The sequence below is a fragment of the Pygoscelis adeliae genome, unplaced genomic scaffold (assembly GCF_000699105.1).
Source record: "Pygoscelis adeliae isolate BGI_AS28 unplaced genomic scaffold, ASM69910v1 Scaffold31, whole genome shotgun sequence".
NCBI lineage: Eukaryota > Metazoa > Chordata > Aves > Sphenisciformes > Spheniscidae > Pygoscelis > Pygoscelis adeliae.
The window spans coordinates 1,834,731-1,854,810 of NW_008824233.1; the positions used below are offsets into that span (position 1 = coordinate 1,834,731).

General features: G+C 37.8%; 1 protein-coding gene across 1 annotated transcript in view; it reads left to right on the forward strand.

Annotated features, from left to right (window-relative positions):
- The window catches only part of NDST3 (N-deacetylase/N-sulfotransferase (heparan glucosaminyl) 3), a 63,350-nt gene extending 45,415 nt beyond the window's left edge, over positions 1–17,935 (forward strand). Inside the window, exons 6-13 of the mRNA XM_009334910.1 lie at positions 2,625–2,807; positions 4,853–4,949; positions 5,793–5,916; positions 9,856–10,030; positions 11,050–11,220; positions 15,832–15,941; positions 16,518–16,620; positions 17,816–17,935. Of these exons, the coding sequence (XP_009333185.1) occupies positions 2,625–2,807; positions 4,853–4,949; positions 5,793–5,916; positions 9,856–10,030; positions 11,050–11,220; positions 15,832–15,941; positions 16,518–16,620; positions 17,816–17,935 (1,083 nt within the window). The remainder of the gene's footprint in view (positions 1–2,624; positions 2,808–4,852; positions 4,950–5,792; positions 5,917–9,855; positions 10,031–11,049; positions 11,221–15,831; positions 15,942–16,517; positions 16,621–17,815) is intronic.
- Positions 17,936–20,080: the final 2,145 nt, after the last annotated feature.

The following is a 20,080-nucleotide window of genomic DNA, read 5'->3' on the forward strand; positions in this document are numbered from 1 at the left end:
CGGCGTCACGTACTGTAAGCCACCTCTCATAGGGATCCCTGGTGTGCAGAGTGGTCCAAGGTCATTCTCAGAGAAGTGTAAACGCGGCCATTGCAGCATCACGCTCCTGTTCGTTACACAGGCTGCTAGCTTAGCCTGGAAAGACCTTTTGCAGCTGAAAGCAAGAGTAAGTAGTTCTCAGGTCAGATCAGGTGAATTAAGCCCTGGATCAGCAATATTTCATTGTTCTATGAAGCACAGGATTGTAGTTTGCTAATTTTACACAGGTAGTGGTAGTGATTTTACTAGGAATTTGTTTGTACAGTATCAACAGGAGGGGAAAAACTTTTGTTCAGATTTTCCTGAAAGATAGTCTCAGCTGATCTGTCATATTTTTGGTGCCATACAGAAGTAAAGGAGACCTTTTCTACAATGTAAAGTTGCATATTAGATCATGTATTTGGTTACACTAGGTATGGACTTCTTCACAAGATTTAGTCATTTATGTTTTAAACCAGCATTTGATCATCTTTCTTTTTGTTGCAAATAATTATCCATAAAATATTTGACATAAAAAATAACTGTAAAACGGGAACTAAGGTCTCATAAATTCTTCCCCTTCATTGACACAGTTTCATATGCCGGAAATTACTTATGATGCTATGTCCGATCAATTTTTCAGCCTCCACTCTGACATTCTTAAAATTACAGTGATATTCCCTTCAGGGAAAGAATAATACATATTTTCCCTGAACTAGCAATCTTTTCAAGTTCTCTTGCTTTTTCTTCCAGGGCAGTGCTGTAGTTCTTGGCAGGTGAGGAGTTGCCAGGAGGTGAACTGACATTATAAATGTCAGAGGTCAGCCCATGTGTAGGAAAGAAAGAGGCTGTCAAGAAAACAAGTTAACCTTTTTTATGGAAACCCTCTGATTGTATCTTTGTTGAGAAAAACATAGTCCTATGGCTGGTCTGTTCCTACTTTGAGAACTGAAATAAAAAAGGAAACTTGAAAAGGTTGTACATTTGGCAAAATGCTTATTATTGGTTGCCTAAAGGGGACAGTTGTTTTTTTTTTTTCAATCTCAGTCCTATGTGAAAAGAAAGGTTGTATCCTAATGATTTGGCAGTATATATCTTCTAATTTTACTTGAGTCAGACAAAATGAAGCCCTCAGCTTACTTTATAAGCCAAGAGGTGTCACCAAATGACACTTAATAAAACACATTTTGTGTCCATTCACTGCAAGTACTCCGTAGTGTTACAGTTAGGTGTTCAAAAATAGAAGTAGCTCTGAATGTTTTATATCAAAGGAAGCCAGTGTTTTAAAGACTCTGAAACAGAAGAATACAGCTGTAGATTCCAGTTTTTCATTCTTTTCTTTTTCCTTTTTTACACTGAAGGCTGGAATTCCTTTACAAAAGATTAACTTCAGTTCCTGAACTAATTTCAGAATTATGGCCATGCTAAGCCTTTTTCTTTTTAAAGTGGCTTACATCAAGTTTTACTTTAAATAGAAATTTCCCATTCATGGCATTAGCAGATTTATTTATAAAAAGAGTCAAGTTTCTAATTTTTTAATGGAAATTAGTTTGGAGAAATTATCTTGGGAGAGTTCTATTTAAAAAAAAACTTCGAAAAAAATCACTGCTAGAGAGGCAAGGGTTTGCAGATTTTAGTGTAAGAACTACACTTACACTTTAGTGTAAGTGAAAAGTTACTTTGAAAATGGATCATTTTGCAAAACAGAGGTTTCAGTCTTCGGCCCTTCCGCAGTCCCTGAGAGGCCATCCTTGCAGTCTGTGTATTCCCGCTCCACTCACCAGCACGGTTTACATGTGTCCAGATGTGCCCTTCCCGTGAGAACCCTTCACGGCAAGCATTGCTTCCATTGGGAGTGTGAGAGTGCATTTGGACCAAGGGATGTAGCGGGGAGGATTTATCTGAGTAGCAATTTCACAGTAAGGTGTTGGAAGAGCAAAATACAAGCAGCCTTACAACTGATGGGATATTGAGCTATGGGGTTTTTTGGGGGGGGAGTATTTTATGCACAATTATTTGAAAGTACTCAATCAGGTTTCAGATTTTTTTTGTTTGTTTCTGCATATGATTCGACTATCTGCCCCATGCTTGCAGAATAGCTTTGTAGAAGAGGTGAGCTACTTATCTTATAAAACTTACAGCTGGAGCAACAAGATTTAAATCACAGCACTAGAGGTCAGCTATCCTCTTGGTCTCTGACTTCTTTACTCTTCCACGAAAACAGAATTCACATTTTTAATATTGCATTTGTATTCCACTTGAAGTACAACTGTGGGTATTGTTTTTGCTGTATTCTCCATTAAGTAAATTTATATAAAGATTATGTAAATATTGATACAACCCCAGGGTAGGATTGCATATCCTAGTTCACACAGAGCTCATAGCACCTATTCCACAATTTTCTTCATTGATTGCATTGAGTTGACTTGAGAAGGAGGATGTAATTCAACGAAGAGCAAGGATAGTAGGATCTACGTGAACGTGACCAAAGTCTTGCAGCTCTAAATAAGAGCTAAATGCAAATTAAATTTACATTATCTGTAGTTACACTGCCATCTAGTGATGCAAAGAGTCAACGTCTGCTTTCTTTATTTTGTTTTCTAAAGATTAGCATCTTCATGACACATTTGTCTAATTATGGAAACGACCGCCTGGGGTTATACACCTTTGTGAATCTGGCCAACTTTGTTCATACCTGGACAAACCTGAAACTGCAGACTCTTCCTCCGGTTCAGCTGGCTCACAAGTATTTTGAACTATTCCCTGAGCAAAAGGACCCTCTCTGGCAGGTAGGCAGGCTTGCTGATGAAGACATCAGAAAAAAATCCTCTCGATGGTGTTTTTTGTGAAGTTCTTTGTTTCAGTTTCTTGTAGAGAAAAGCAGTAATATTTTTAGATTTACTAGTTGGTTCCATAAAACAGCTTACTGAAGCTTCAGCGTACGTGATTGTTTTCCCTGTCGCTTAAATCTCCATAGAAAGGTTGTGAAATTAATATGTATTAAGATGTGTAATTAAAATTATCTTTAATTCATTTTATTTGTGACTTTACTTGCTCTTAGAAATGTGGGAAGTGCAGGAAAGGCATGTTGTGTTATTTCTCTTCTCCTTTTGGAAGTCACGGGAATGACGCATTTGACAGAGGGATGTATATGCATATTTTAGCAGTTGGCCATTAAAGAAATGAACTTTTCTCCAAGTGTGTGAGGAGAAGAGGGCATCCAAAAAGAGAAAAGAGCATTAAGACCATGGCTACCTTATTGCTAAAACTGACTAGCCAAGTAGAAATAGCTTAGATAGATTAGAAAGTTATTCACAAAAGGCTGAGAACTGCCCAAGCAAGAAGTTTGCCAGCACTTAATACGTTGATGTTATCAACTCTGCTGCTTGATTATCCCCCTCTCACAAGTGAGCAAATAGAAAATATCAGGAATGCGAAGACCTGCTAAGGCTGAAGCCTGCACTGACCTTGCAGTTGACACGTCTTCAGCCCATCACCCAGCGCTAAGAGCAGAGTCCCTAAAGAGAAACTACTGCACCAAGTGGTGAACGCTGTCATGTTCTTGACGCGCAGCGACGGTTCAACCAATTCGGTGGAATGTCTGAGTGCTGTAGGTACATGTGTCCCTACAGTGATAATACGTATCCCAAATATCATCCTTTTGAGGTGACTTGGTAGAAATATTCTAAGGAGCAGACTTTACTAAATCGAACATAAAAATGTATTTAAGCTTGCTTACTCAAATGTTTTCTAGCATTGGATATTGAATTGCCAACTTAGATATGAGTATGAGATTGCAAATTTGGACTTAAATATACATCTTGAAATTCACGCCGTTATTGAATAAAACATTGAAGTAGGGGAAAAAATGTTAAGAATTTTGCATAATGTTAAGAGAGAATGAATTTAAAAAATGGAAATTAGCCTGTAGCCAAATGACTTGAAAAATTAGAATTACTTAGAAAAGAGATTTGCAAGTAACAGTGGCTAACATATACCAAATGTGGTGTCTTTTGTCTATAATGCACGTGAATCTGAATACAGTTACATTTTTTTAAGCCTAGAAGATTGGTAATACCCTTCGTCTCGGTGCAGTACTGCCAAACGACAGTGTCAAAAACTGTTTGCAAGTAGCGTTTCTAAAACAAATTTAAACTGTTGTAAAGCAACACATGAAAAAACAGGAGTCAATATTATGTGCTGATTTGAACTGGAGGATCAGAATATGTAGTTGTGAATGGAAATCCTTAAGTTACAATTAATTTACTATTTTAGTTTACAAACTACAGCATGTATAGGGTGGTAGCTGTTACAGTAATGCAAAAGAAAAAGTCAGTAATTGGATAACTCATTAGCAATTTTAAGTCTTCCTAATTTGTAATTAATTAATTAATTAATTTTGAATGATGCCCACATCTTAAGTATGTGGGATCAAACTTGTCTTTGGCATAATTCCGCTGAACATACTGACATTTCATAGGATAAATTATCTTGTCCCAGGGTCTGTTGGGTAGCTGGGGCAACTATATATATATATGTAGGAATGAGTTAGAATGAAAATCACATTTCTTCAACATACTTGTCTCCTCAAAAAGAAAAAAGAAAACACTTAAAGAGATACAGTTTGTGGCCTGGTTACATTGCAAATACCTTTCTGAATGACTGAAATAGTTCTTTAATACATAACATGGTTTTCTGTCATAAGGGAAAATAATATTTTCATGTAAGAATATTTGTACATTGGTGAAAAATTGGTAATTTATATAAACAGAATTTGAGAACCTTATCAGGTGTGATTACCAATGAAATTCTTAGTTGTTCTTCTCCGCTTTAGAATCCCTGTGATGACAAACGGCACAGAGATATCTGGTCTAAAGAAAAAACCTGTGATCGATTACCAAAATTCTTGGTTGTAGGACCCCAGAAAACTGGTGAGATTTTATTGTATTTCAACAAGATAGGCTATGTGTAAGTTCAAATACTGATTAATCACTTTCTACTCAGACAGCTGCGTAGAGATCTTGATCATCTAATAGTGTTTTTTTATTTTCAGATATCATCCAAATATAGTTTAATAACGCAGGTTACAACAACAGACAGTACACAGATTGAGAATGCAGGGTTCAGGTGTGTGTCGGATTTTTTTGGCTTTATGTCAAAATGAGTAACACTTTGATAAAGAGATCAACAAGATAGACAAGATCTTGTCAAAGCGGGAGGAGGAAAGGACAGCCATTGTTCAAATGGTGTAGATTCTTAACTGCAAGTTCTTGTCTGTCCTGCGAGTGTCTTTTTTATAGAAACTTGTTATTTCATGGCATTCATTTCAAGTCAAGAAGTTCCTAATGGCAGTTTGAATTGCAAGGTTGCAGTAGTTTATAAATTAACTTAATGGTTAATTTTCTTCTCTGTAATCAGAAAATTGCATATGTGCTTCCTTTCATCTTCACCAATCCCCAATAGCTACTGAGTGCAAAATTTTTAAATTATTTTTGTGACAGTCTCATAAAAACCAATAATTATTTTTAAAACACAGTTATTAAAGTGTGAAAAACAGATTTCAGCATTGGCACTCCAGTTTCTGTGTTAACTATTTACAGTTCTTTAAATGGCTTCAATTTAAAAGCACAGAAAGCACAGATTCTTCGGTGACATAAATCAGCATCCCCTCACTGAAATGAAATGGAATAAAGCTGGTTTAGTCCATCTGTGGGTATCACCCAAAAAAAATGTGTGTATTTTTTTTAAATCTTGGACTTTTATCCTATTTGCAGGTACCACAGCCTTGTATTTGTTCCTGATCATGCATCCTTCCATCATTAGTAACTCCCCCAGCCCAAAAACCTTTGAGGAGGTACAGTTCTTTAATAGAAATAACTACCACAGGGGGATTGATTGGTAAGATGGGTTATTAGTATAAATATAAAAGTTTATATATTGTGAACAATACAAAAATGACATTACTGTTGGTAATGGTAACTGTTTATATATAGAGTGAGATAAAAAAATAACCTTCAGTGTCCTTCTAAAATGATAAATGCAAGTGAATAACAATCTTACTACAGAATATCATAAATGCACTAACTTTTGTGAGGCTTTCTTGTAAATATGCGTATGTTAATATATGCAAAACAGTACAAAATATGTATTTCTCATTACACATGCCTTTGAAGTTGGGACAGTAATGGTTGTTAGTTGGATATATGGAGGCAAAAATTATGTTGCTGTTGGAAATCTTATTTCTTAAGAGGAAAAAAAGGTGGTATCAAGGAGAGGCATTTTTTCCTTTAAATAGGATTTAGAAATAGCAATCAGGTAAAAAGGGGACAGGGAAAGCCTCTCAAAATGTTTTTCAAAGATCAGGTAATTAGGAGAACGTTAGTGTCTCTGTAGAGTTAGTAAGTGGTGCTAAAAAAGTATGTATCACTGCTGCCATGTTCACTGTGGCTGCCGGGGAATCACCAGACAGAGCTACACCCAGAAGGTCATTCTTGATTTCTCTTCCTTTCAAAAAGTGCTGCAGTGTAAAGCACTACAAGATGAAAAGGGGTAATATGCTGTAGTGGCTGGGGAGCACCAGTAAAAGATTATTGATATTTTGCCTTGTTTCCTTTTTTCCCCCCAGTTTAAGGGAAAATAGTTTTATTGCCTTTGACTTTGTATTCATCCATAAAATTAACAGGGTGAACACTGTTATACGATCTTAGTGCAGATATGTCAGATCCGATTTCTTTTTAAGTCACTTAGTTTTTACAGAGTTATAATTGTTGCAGCAGATTCTTATTACAAAGTGTGGTGAGTCAGCCAGTTATTACCAATAGAGAGGTGCTGCCTGAATGACTGGGAATTAGAAAGCTGACTCCTTGCTGTGGAGACTTTTGAAGTCAGAGAAGATGACATGCCAGCGAGGTCTAGCAGACCCACACCGATGGAGACAGCCTAAGTACAGGGAGCCAGTTCTTCCGCAAAATCAGTATTTGCATGTTGCTAGAAGACCACTCCGCTGCTTCTCTCATTCCTCCGGCTGTGTCCACTTCCCTAACGTGCAGATACAATTTGTCTGCTAGACATGGGCCAAATTACCTTCATCTTAACACAGCACTGGTGCGTAAAGCTCACAGTGGTCAACCTGTACAGAGCAGGTACATCCTTTTGACAGGTTCTCCCTCTACAGCACCTGTTTGCCTATTTGTACCTCTGCGCTACGTGCCCCACTCACCCCTGCCAGGTTCTCACAGTTAAGTCTTGGATACTCAGAACTACCCGTTGGTGTAGTTACTTAACTCTTAGATTTGCATTCTGTCTGCCAGACAAATCTCTCAGACCTTCGGTCTGATAGTGTATTTTAATGCTGGCATGTAATGAGCTTGCCAAGTGGTAGTTAGATACAAGGTCTCTCCTCATTAGTCCATTAATTGGCTAGGATTCTTTCAAGGCAGGAGTATTCACAAATAGCAATCAGTTTCATTTCTTTTATTGTTATGGAGATACAGCTTTTTCCCAGAGCTGACTCTGACTTAGTCTTTGTCTGAGCTTACATTTAGACCAAGGCTAACTACAGAAGCAGGGAAGGGTTCTTTCAGCCTTTGGCAACCTCAATACTGCTGTCTTGAAAGAGGTATAGATGTGTATTGTAGTCTCCCAGTAGAGATAAGAGAGCCGTAAGATGAGAACTGATCTTTCTGTTCTTGAAATGAAGAAGTCTAAATAGACCAGTCATGCATTTCTTTATGGAAGCATTGTTACAGATTTCTTAGACAAGTTTCTCTAAAGCCTTCTCAGCTTCGCCCTTGTCAAGTTTAATAATTGTCTCATGAATGAGGTACTAAGCAAGAGTCCTGCAGTCTGTGTTCAGCAGAAATGCTGAGCCTAAACTTTATAACCCCTTGAAATCCCACCTGGTCCAATCTCTGCCATTTTTCACTGACACCACATCAACTTCTACTTTTTTCAAATTTGCCATGTTATCTAAAGAATCAATTAACTTTTTCCCAAAATTTGGTGTAGTGCCATATTTAATGGTGTTTCCTTATAAGGTTGGAATCCTCATTACCTTGTATTTACTCAGTCTGCTACCAGGACTTCAGTACAACAGCATAATGACACCATACATGATCTAGAGCAGATTTGCCTTTAGTGCCTATTGCCTTTTTCAAAGCTGGCCTTTTTCTTTGCTATTGATGTTCTGGTAAAACATTCTGAGGTCACACAGTCAGGTTGGGTCATTAGTTTCTAATTATTTTATTTGTGAGCAGAAATTGGTATAGCTTCATCATTTTCATCAAATCAGCCCTAATATTTTTGGGAAATAGAGTCCGTTGTTTGTTCAATGAAATAGTGTCATATTCTCAGATATTTCCATTAGCATTAGGCAGATATAAACATTTAATAAACTAGCAGGGCAGTGACAGCCTTTCATTCTGTTCTGTCTGGTTGTCCTCATATTTCAGCTTTTTTACATACAGTCTGCATGTGAGACCAGCAATAGCTATGCAGCGTTGTAGCAGCATTTTTGAGTGCAACTTTGAGCATATTATGCAGGGATCTGCCTAATTGTCACCCCTTCACATGACATCGTTTAGTCTCTCTGATACAAGGTAATCTACCAGCTGCTACTCTTAAGACCTTGAATGAATCCACAACTATTATTCCTTATCTAGTGCATAGAAAATTGTCGTTTGAAGGCCAGCCTGCTTCACCTGCACAATTCTGATGACAGGTATCCATTCATGTGCCAAAGCAGCACAAAACAGTAACTTGACAATGTTTGCTTATGTATACATAAAAGTTGCTCATCAGGTGTCACAGAGTTCAGTTTCTTAAAACCACTGTAGATTCCTTCCTTTTCTCTAAGTACCTTGTAATCAGGGCCTGTGTGCTAATGATCATCTTGTGAGATCCGTGTCCTAAAGAAAAGTGCAGGTCCATCAGTCCGTTCCATCCTACCAAGTCTTCTGGCCTTGGCTGCAATGGTCACAATTTCAAAGCCAAGAAGAGCATGTCATTCGTATTAGAAGTAGTTCGCTTCTATGAATAGAACAAAGTCTAAGGAAGAAATTTCAGCATGATCTTCAGAGGAGGTTGTTTTAAATGGCATTTATTTTACCAATACAGAGTTTAACTGAAAAATCAAGAAGACCAACATTTCCCATTTATTCTTTTCCCCAACAAGAATGAAAAGTGGTCTGAGGGACATGGATAAAAAAGTCTGTATGTGACATAGGAGATTGCTGGAAATTAACTGCAACTTCATAACGGATGAGGAAAGCTCACAAAGAAAATTAAAAGGAATACAACTCATGTTTCCACAAAAATGTGACTCACAGAACAATAAGTGAAAGATGCAGTCGTTGCTTAGAAACCTTTTACCTGATGAAGCTGGGGGGGACGTTCAGTGCATTTTCCCCACATAAGTGAGCTCTCTTCTCTTTTGAGTAAAAGCAATTCTGATGCTGAATATCTTTTTCTTACGGTATTGCACTGTAATTGATGTCAGCAAAACACCGGAGAGATGCGGAAAACTCATTTTCTACTTTTGACTTTGATAGGAGATTGTTCTGACTGGAAAGTGAGAATTTACTAATTTTAAGACGACACATGAATATCGTAATATTTTCATCCAGTTACCAAATAGCTGCAATGTCTAGTTATAGATAGTGAGAAGAAAGCTAGTACCAAGTCAAATATGATCAAAAATATAATGTAAACTTCTGTTTGCTTTTATTTGGCAATTAGGCTATTATTTTAATTGATTATTCTAGAATAAAATATACTTAACAGATTTGTCAACCTTTGTGTGACTTTTAAGTAATTCTGAGAATGATGGTGCTTTCCTAGGTACATGGATTTCTTCCCCACTCCTTCTAATGTCACCACTGACTTCCTCTTTGAGAAAAGTGCCAACTATTTCCATTCTGAGGAAGCTCCTAAGCGAGCTGCTTCCCTCATCCCCAAGGCCAAGATCATCACCATCCTCATTGACCCATCTGATCGGGCGTATTCCTGGTATCAGGTATGCACTTTGAAGAACACGGGCAGGCACAAATCAAGGTTTCCACCTTGAATACTCTCTGTATATCCTTTCAGTATATATATATATAAAGGGTTTGGATAATACAAGCTTTTATTCGTCGGTCAGTGCACCATATATGATCACCCATGGGCTGAGGTATCTGTCACTGTAAACCTGAAAATTTTTCAAGGGTTAAAATACCAGAAACCACCTTTTCAAAAGTCTGCCTGTAATATAAGCATGTAAAAATGCTTACTTACTCGATTAATTTGTGTAATCAGCACATACAAAAATTAGTTTATAGACACAGTTATCTAGTTCATGCTCAAAATACAAGATAGGTTAAGAAATTTTTGTTCTTCTGGTCTGCAGATTTCAACAGGAATTTGGCAAAATAAAGATACTAAAAAAAAATATAAAATTCCAAAGAGAACAAAGTTCTTGGAACTTCTATGACATATTTTATGTTATTTTTTGATGAGGAGTAATCACAGCCCTGAGTCTGATCCCGTAGCTTGCCCTGCTTTGGACAGGAGGCTTGACTAGAAACCTGCTGAGATCCCTTCTGACCTGAATTATCCAACGATCCTCATAAATACCCATGTTCAAATTTGCCTTTCTGAGTATTTATCTTGTGTAAGCTAGAAAAAGAAAATATGAAACAACTAGAAGCAGAACTTCTTAGTATTTGTGTTTATTATGCCCCATTCATCCGTACAAAACCTGCCCCTCAGTTTATTGAAAATAAACATTTATACATTCTGTTTTGTTACTGCTATTATCAGTCTAGCTTCTGATTTCTTTCGATACAAACAGTATTTATTGATACAAACAACGTTTATCCCAGCATTTTCAATGAATTAATACAGATGAGGACTTCTTAACTTTAAGTAGCTTTTAATGTAAATAATCACTCATGGCAAGGTCAGTAAAGCCAGGTCAGTTAGACCAACCAGTTTTGTGTTATTTTCCCAACTTTTGTGGTCTGTAAAGTTCCAGCAATGTAACTTCTTTTACAGCATCAGCGATCACACGAAGATCCTGCAGCTCTAAAATTCAGCTTCTATCAGGTGATCACAGCTGGACCTCGAGCCCCATCTGAGCTTCGAGCTCTCCAAAAGAGATGCCTAGCACCTGGATGGTATGCTACCCATATTGAAAGATGGCTAACTTACTTCCCACCTTATCAGGTGAATAAGACTGTAACTTGACATCCTAATCTTATATATGTAATATCCTAAAAGATTACCTTTGTAAACGTCTTGCCTACTCAATACTGATCCTCAGGGATATCCTAGATATACTAGAGCATGTTTTAAGACATTGATTGTGATTCTTCATAGCCGTGTTCTAAGTAGTTGGTTGACATTGCTAGGGATGTCATGTCTTAGCACCTTACAGCTGGGAGCTTCTTCTGCAAAACAAATCGGAATGATCTGGAAGCTCAGGAAACGTCACTGCTGCTCCTTGAACTCTCTTGTACCCTGAGCTGCCTTACAGCTGTTTTTCATTTGCTCATGCTTCATCGCTCTGTGTCTGGCTCTTTGTCAGTAATGTTGAGGAAAAGAGAACCAGGCATGCAGTGCTTTGTGGTCTCTTTAATATCAGATGGTCCATCGGGGTTCCAAAAAGAAAAATTGAAGGAAAATAAAGGGAAGCTGCTCAGTAATATTTCTGTCTACTCTGAGTGGTAGCAAGTATCAGCTAGCATCAAGGGAAGTCAGCTGGGATACTGCCCTCCCTGCATGGGTTGAGAAGAGTTTTGGTGTCTGAACACTTTGGGGTGTAAAAAATAGCTTTTCCATCTGAAATGGGGATTACCACATGGAAATTGATGTGATCTAGTGTTTGTACCACCTTAATATTTAAATACATCAGCATCTTCACCCACTTCATCCTTTCATGTAGTAATCTCCCACTGTGTCAACCTCCTTACGCTATGATTGTAGTAGTAAATAATCCTGTACCTGTGCAAGACTTCACACACTGTCCCACTGCTGTCCATACTGCTTGATTTGTAACACACTTCTGGCACAGTTTGGACTCATAGCAAAAAGCATCTTGCCAAGCAGTTCCAGAGCACAGCCGGAAAGATAACAAGAACCATTACCACTGGGGAGTGTGGACACAACCAATTGGGTTTTGCAGGTGAGAGAGTTTAGCAACATGGATCCAGGTCATGCTGTGCCATTTGGCCTCGAGACGAGAAAGCTGTCTCTGATTTGTTTTAGTTAGCAATATAGATAAGGCATTTGTGTACATCAGTGTGTTTGCCATCTCGGGCATCACCAGTTTTTTAGGTGAATTCATGTTTTGCCTAACATGACTTTTCTGTAACTGTAAAAGCACTGGGTCTCTTGTGCACACTTTTATTTTGGAAATCCCTCACACATTGCTGCCCATAACAGTGCATCCACGTATCAGAGCCTCTGTTGGGACTCATTCATGCACTGAAACAGTTTGGCATGTTGGTGTTCCTAATCATCTACCTTTGGTATCTATCACTGATCCTGAATCATCAGTGACCAGTTTCTCTGTGTGTCTTTGAGCCTCAAAGGGTGTGTGTTTATGGACCCATAGGTTTCAGTACAGGTGGCACATAAGCAACCTGAAAGTTGGATCTCCCTGCAAGCTTCTGTTGGCATATAACATACAAATCATTAGCCTCCTTCTGGCCCTGTGTAAGATCAAGCCTCAGAAGATGCACATCCTAAGCCCTGAACATCATGTGATATACAAGACCAGGCAGACAATATCACATGATCAGTATCTCCTTGGTAGATTTATTTCTGGAATGGATTTTTCTGACGTTAGCAGTGTGTCTGGCACTGCTCCCCACCCAACATTTAAAGATTACTTTAGTTGAGGGAGGTTGGCTGCAATCTGAACCTTCTGTTTATCCAGGACTCGCTTAGCTGAGACAAGTTGGCTGGAGTCTGCACCTTCTGTTTTCCCAGAGCGTGCCCAGAAAGCTCTGATGCATCTAGTTGGTGTTATTCTCCACATATTCTCTTTTGGGCCAGCCTTGCAGACTTCATGAGATACACGATACTGTAATATCATGATACTCGTATGAAATTCTCTACATTAGGTTTTCATTAGCTTTTCTCCAAAAGTAACCCATGAATATTGAACAATACGCATTGTCATACAGATTTTTGCCAGATGTTATATCCCACAGTAATCGCGAAGAACCAGCCCTGGTAGCTTTATGTTTTCCTTGTAAAAGTACTAGGGATTAACTTGCATTGCAAAAGCAACGCTATACAGTAGACCATATTCAGACTAGTTAGCAAGTTCAAGGAACTGCTGAAACATAGAACAGTTACATAAGGCAGACCTAAGCTCAGCTCAGCTTAAAAGTACAGCCTTATCTAAAAAAATCAGAGCCTTCCTTCACCACAAGGGCTCTCACCGCGACCAGCTAAGGCTATCTATAACTTTAATGCTGTATAAATTTGGGGGTCTCTACACATGTGACTGAATTGAAGTCTTAATGTCATTATGAAGTCAGCAGGCATACAGTAAGTGGTAGAAGTAGCAACAGGAATAGGTAAGGTTCCCCTTTTCATTAGAAAAGTGGTAACGGCACACTTGTCTCACATGGTAAGAATTTGCAAATCTCAGAGTACTTTGCAAATTTGGGATTCAGATGTTCAGAATTTTGATTAATTTATTGTCTCGTAAGTCACACAAAAAGTCCTCTTTTGTCTGACCACCAAGACAGATCTCTAGAAGTTCAGGAAGCTCATGTCTCTTAAGTTAATTTCCCGCCTACAATTCATTGCTTCACTGCAGTCATACAGAAGAAAAGAGGACCTAGTATGACAAACTTCTTCATGAGCCAAAAGATATGCTCATGCGCCAGCCCTGTAGGAAATCAAGCTGATTTTGCAACAGCCATCGTTAAATGGCCAGTCTGAAGCTGAAGGACTCGGGCTGTTTCTAGGCTGTTCTCTTCTCCAAACTGTCTTTCTTGCTCCTCTCCCACCATGGTGACTTTGAGACACAAAGTAACTAGTGTATAGTGGGAGAGCAGGGACTTAAACAATCTCTTCAGCTGTCAGCAATATTACAGTAAAATGATCAATACGCTGTAAAGTGACTCAAAATACTTAATCTGTAGTATTTTCATTATATATGAAGCTATCTACTTTGTAAAAATTACACTATTTAACTTTTCCACCCCACCAACACATGAAATGCCTTAGATTTTGAGGAATTTCATTAAATTACATCTTCCTGAGATCAGGATATGAATAAATCAGTACAAGTTGTTCTTTACAACCTCCCTGAAGGTTGAGAGGGAGCATTTTTTGTTACCCGCTCCCTGGGAATGTCAAGAATTGGAATGAATTTCCACTGGTAAAACTTTTTCTTACATGTCTTTTTTGGCGTGGCAGAAGTGGGAACAGCACAGATATTATCCCTACGTGTTTTTTAAATAGTGAAGAAAAAAGCACTCACTCCTTTTCTTTCAGATGGAAATATCCCCCATTTGGGATGTTTTTTGACCTCTGTGCTATGAAGCACTTCAGGCCTGTTTTCAAAGCTTATGTCTTAGGAAAGCAGTGAGTTCATTTCTGGACTCAGGCAGTCATCATGCATCTGATTGCAGAGGCTTCTGGAACGAGCTACTGCTTTCTGAACAGCCTGATACTTCCCCTAATCCACATCTCTAAATCTACGTGCTATATATGGGTAATTCCAAAGGCAGCTCTTTCAAAAGAGAAGACATTTTCTCGCTTTTGATTATGCTCTGAAACCTCATAGTCTTGCAAACCTCTAAGTTTCATCCAATCCTGGAAGCAGTTCATATGATTTTAGCCTCTCTGCTTGCATGGAAGTGTAAAAACAAGCTTCAGCACTGCTTGCAGAAGGAGACTGTTGAACATCTGCAAATCTATTTCCTCCTTCCTTTTCATAACTAAAGCATGATGGAAAAAGTAGAGGTGTTTCCATGATGAAATGAATGCTTGAGTAACTCATTTGGGACCTTGCTTCTCTTCCAACAGTCACAAAACCCCAAACTGGCTGCACCATCAGTGGGTCATGTGGGCGTGATACCACATTTAATAGAATTCTCAGGTAGTGCCTGTTTCCCTGAAGATTCATCTCCAGGTAAAAGGGTGGCCCTGTCTGAAGTAGCCTACTATGAGCGTGTGTATGGTCAAGCACTTGAAAAGAAGAAAAAGAAATTACCTACCAGTACCTGGCTTTCTTAGAGCTGTGTTGCACGTGCTGTATCTATCTACATCCCTGCCTTAAGGTCCTCGTAACATCTGCCTTTATTCATATTCTCAAAGAAGTTTTTTTTATACAATTATGTATTGTTGTATGGGTTTAGAAGTAAGGCATTTCACCTAACATCTACCTACTGGTTTCTGTCTTTCTGGTCATTTCCAGTGACAAGCTTTTCAACATTACTGTAACATATATATGTATATGTTTATGTCTATGAGAATTATAGGTTATTTCTCTAAGCATTAATACCTTTTTTTCTTGGCTGGACAAATCTCACTCAATTTCCTGCCAATATTTCTTATCTTTCTAGATCCTTCACTGCTATTTCTTTGTTGCCACAACAACTTCCAATTTAATATCCTTTCAGATTTAATTAACTTGCCATTTACCCTGCTTGCAGGTCATTAATGATGATGACAATTAAAACTGGACCAACTGTCATTCTCTGGGGCAGTACTCTCCATATAGTGAATGAGTTTGACAGAGGTGGAAGTTTCAGTTTAAAGCTTGAAATAACGAATTTTAAATTAAACTTCCATTTATTTTATTTGTTGTAGTTGCTAATTATTGATGGACAGCAGCTGAGAACTGACCCGTCTACCGTAATGGATGAAGTACAGAAATTTCTGGGAGTCTCTCCTCATTATAATTACTCTGAAGCCCTAACGTGAGTTAATTTAATCGTCCTTTTCACATGTTCCTACATTCCTAAAATACCAGTTAGTCTGTAAGTAAGCTCACTGCAAAATAAAGCCTCTCATACCTCTCCTTCGAGCTGTCAGTAGGATGTATTCTTCAATGTCTGCAAAGAACAGAATTCAGGGTTAGATTTTCTGTGAGTCATCCACTGAGCCACTCAATGTGGAGCTTGACTGTTACAGAAGTAGACCTCTGACAAACGGACAAAGTAAGTATTGCTTTGTGAGAATTGCATATGAATTTTGGATTAATTGAAAGGAAGTTTATTTCCATAAATGGAACATGGAACGCTGACATGCATAAACAGAAAGGACATTAGCTGCAAGACAGATCTAACGGTATCAGTCAGGAATGTAACATCCACTCTGTGCATCATAAATGCACATGTACACAAATCCGTTAGATTCTGACATTTAGATTTGGTTGCCCTTAAAATAAGACTGATAACCTTAGGTTTACTCTTTTGAGTCTTCAGTCTAAACTTGGGAGATGCATCCTCCCTGCAGTATCTCACAGCCTTTACCCTGCAAAATATTTGTTTCAGGTTTGATTCACATAAAGGTTTCTGGTGTCAGCTCCTGGAAGAAGGAAAAACAAAGTGTCTTGGAAAGAGCAAAGGTAGAAAATACCCTCCTATGGATTCTGAGGTAAACCGTTATGCTCATTGGCATATACAGGGATTCAGTTGCCACATATGGGACACCACACAGGCAAAATCATAAGAAGGGAGAGAAGACAAAATTAAGTAGATGTTAATTAAACAAATGAAACATTGAAGATAGCTGTGGGGTGCATAGACTTTTTCAGTTCTTTATTTCAAATGAGAAGAATTTAAGTCATTAAAAAACCAACTTTTAAAACTTGGCACCTCTTAGAAAAATAAACTTGGCACCCCTGAAATTCCCTTGGAAACCTGTCCCCTTTACTTAAGTGACTTAAGCAGCAGAGGCTCCACAGTGCATGTTTTTTTCTCAGTCATGATCAGATATGTGTATTTGCATCTGGTCCCTTGTCTTTGAGAGTAGTTAGACCATGACAAGTAATGCAGACTCTCATATAATCCAGTTTTAAGAGAGGTTAGGTTCTGTTTCTGTGAATTTTATAAATTTGCTTTTTCCCCAGACAAATGCTCAAATGAAGAAATTTCTATCAGATCAAATGCTGCAGCCTGTACCCAAGGGCAGTTTAGTCTCCTATTCCAGCTGTAACTTTTATGTTTATTCTGTCCTGTATTCCCATTTCATTTAGCCTGAGTAAAACGCAGATAAAAACTTAGAGTTTGAACAGCAGTAAGTATTAATGTGGCAAGTAAGCTGGGATTTTTTTCTCACAGTACTTAAATTATAAGTAACTTTACATCAATAGAATCATACTGATATAAAATCATTGAGTGAGAAGGCTTTTGGCCAGAGATAAGACAAGATTGTGTTTGTTTATTGTTGTGTTTTTCAACTCTAAATACTTCTGAAAATGGGGTTACTAATCGATACACGCCTACATAAGAAGATATTTTAGAAGCTTTGGTTTCAATCACACTTCAGTAAATTCAGCGTTACTACATCAGCTTCAGTGTGATTCTTAATTTACGTGACTATCTGAGAGTAGAATCAGATCCTTTGCTTTGACTTCAGTGTTCATTTTGGACAACCTTTGTTTCTCTTGAAATTATATTTTACAGTTCAGCTCCTAACTGAAGAGCTTAAACTTGCATGCATAAAACAATATAAATTGCGTAAGAGAAAGTAAAGTTTTAACACAGGTAAAACAAACTTTGAAATCTAGAATTCACAGCAACTGCAGTACAGCACTTTATTAAATAAAAATATCTTTTGTATCCATCAGTGCAGGGCTTTTCTGTCAAGCTACTACAGAGATCACAATGTGGAACTGTCAAAACTCCTACACAAATTGGGACAACCCCTGCCATCGTGGCTGAGACAGGAGCTACAGAAAGTAAGATAGCATTGAAAAAAGGCTTTTTGAAATCTCTCTTCTACACTTCAGTCATCATACATAAAGTCTCCAGTAGCTACCAGAAGGTCTTGTAAGATACACCTCTTCAAAAAAAGAGTAAAAGATAGTAATTATTTCCATATGCTGGCATGTGGATTGTGAAAATACATGTGTTTCTTAGAGCTCTGGTGGGCCAAATCTTTCTCATAAACATTTCTGGGCCTGTGGGCTATATGTGGAAGTTATTTGCAACTGGTATAAGCTTCAGAGGTACATGACCTGTCCAATTTCATGGTAAATACTTACATTTTTATGTATCAGTTTAAAAGTATTGTGTCTCATGTAGGTTTTGTAACCCATTGTTAGACCGCTGATGTTTTTTCTTACTATTTGATTGTTGTCTTGCATAAAATAAGAAAACTTGAAGTAGCACAAAATGCCAAGTGTACTTCTGCCTTTGGAATCAGCTTGCTAATACCCAAAGTATCTACTAACAAGGGTGAGAAGTACAGTTATCATATATGATTTAGCTGTGCACAGCAAAAAACACGCAGAGCAAAATCTGTAAGCCACAGGCAAAAGCAGTGTAGAAAAAAACAAACACACAAAAACCCCAATACCTATGATTATAGCCTGTAACAACAAACCCTTACAATGTGGTAAGGGCCTCTGTCCATAATTACTATGTCTGATTTTGTACTGACTGAAATGGAAAAATACAGAATATAGCCATTATCTGAACAGAAGTTTAGTTGGACATGTGAAGCACAAAAAGTTGCAGTACAATCCTTCCGAGCAGTATTATCCTTCAACAATGGTGAACCAAACTGAAGCAGTGCAGTGAACAGGCTTTCACTCCTGGCTTCTGTGAGCAGCCAGATCTGGATACCGCACTCTGGGTTACATTACTGTGGATCAGGAGTGACTCCACTGAAATGAATGAAAAACTTGTAAAGAGCAGAAACAGATCCATGCTTAGATTGCCTTAATTTGCACCACCATTTTTTCCTTAATTTATAAGCCTTCAGTCTGTGCTTTTTGTATTCCAAGATCCCTCAGCCTGATCAAAATTGTAGCATCTTTCAGTAACCTTCAGTTTACGTCAGCTGCAAAAATCTATCAGATTTCCAGATGAAAACACTGGTTCTAGTTCCAGATATTTTAAACATGTTTGGTATTAAATATTAGGAATAAGCTTTAGGGGGGGAAAAATAAACACGGTGTGTAATCATGGTAGAAAATTACGCTCTGATCACGGAAAACACAAATATCCAGCCTTACATTTATGTGATACATTTCAATGATACATCTCACAATGCATCAGTTTAGATGTGAGACAAAGTCTAATTAATGGTACTTAAAAGTTGAGAAAGAGGATCAATGAAAACTTCAGCCGAGTATGGTCTTAATGCTTCTCCACTGAACTTTGGCTCTGAGTGTTTCTAAAGGCATGAAGAGGTAGTGAAAACAAAAGAGAACTACAGTACTAAATGCAATGCTTTTTACAGTAGCTCTATAATGTCATAATTTGTTTTAGGGTGAATAGTTAAAAACATGCATCAAATGGTGGAAAAACTTTATATGTCTCAGTGCTGTTTTACGACGTTTATGTAATCATATACTTTAACTTTCAAAATAATGGAATGGAATCCAGTCTGTTATTCCCTAAATAGAAAACAGATGTTGAGATCCTTACTGTACCTCTAACTGGTAATCTTTATTATTTATTGATTTTGTCTATGTAATACCTGGTTTTGATAGGCCTGTAAAGAAAAAATCTAGACAAATTTGCTGTATATAACAATATTCTTTACGCAGCACATTTTTGCTAAGAGAATATGCATGATTAATGATGAGGACCTACTAGAGTAGACATTTTTTAAGATTAACGTCTTTATTATTTATTAGAATGAGAATTTTCATTTCACTTTAAATATTCACTGTCATATGGATTCGTCCCAAAAGCTAACTTGTCTTAAAATACTTCTTATTTGATAAAAGAAACACTCTGGATGCTGAACATCTCTAAAAGCAAATACTCTGCATGCTATGGACAGCTCATGCGTCCTGCAAGCATCTGTATGGATTTGTTACAGCTACTGAATAACTGGAGAAAATACCTGGGGTTTTCATGCTGGCATGATTGATTTCACC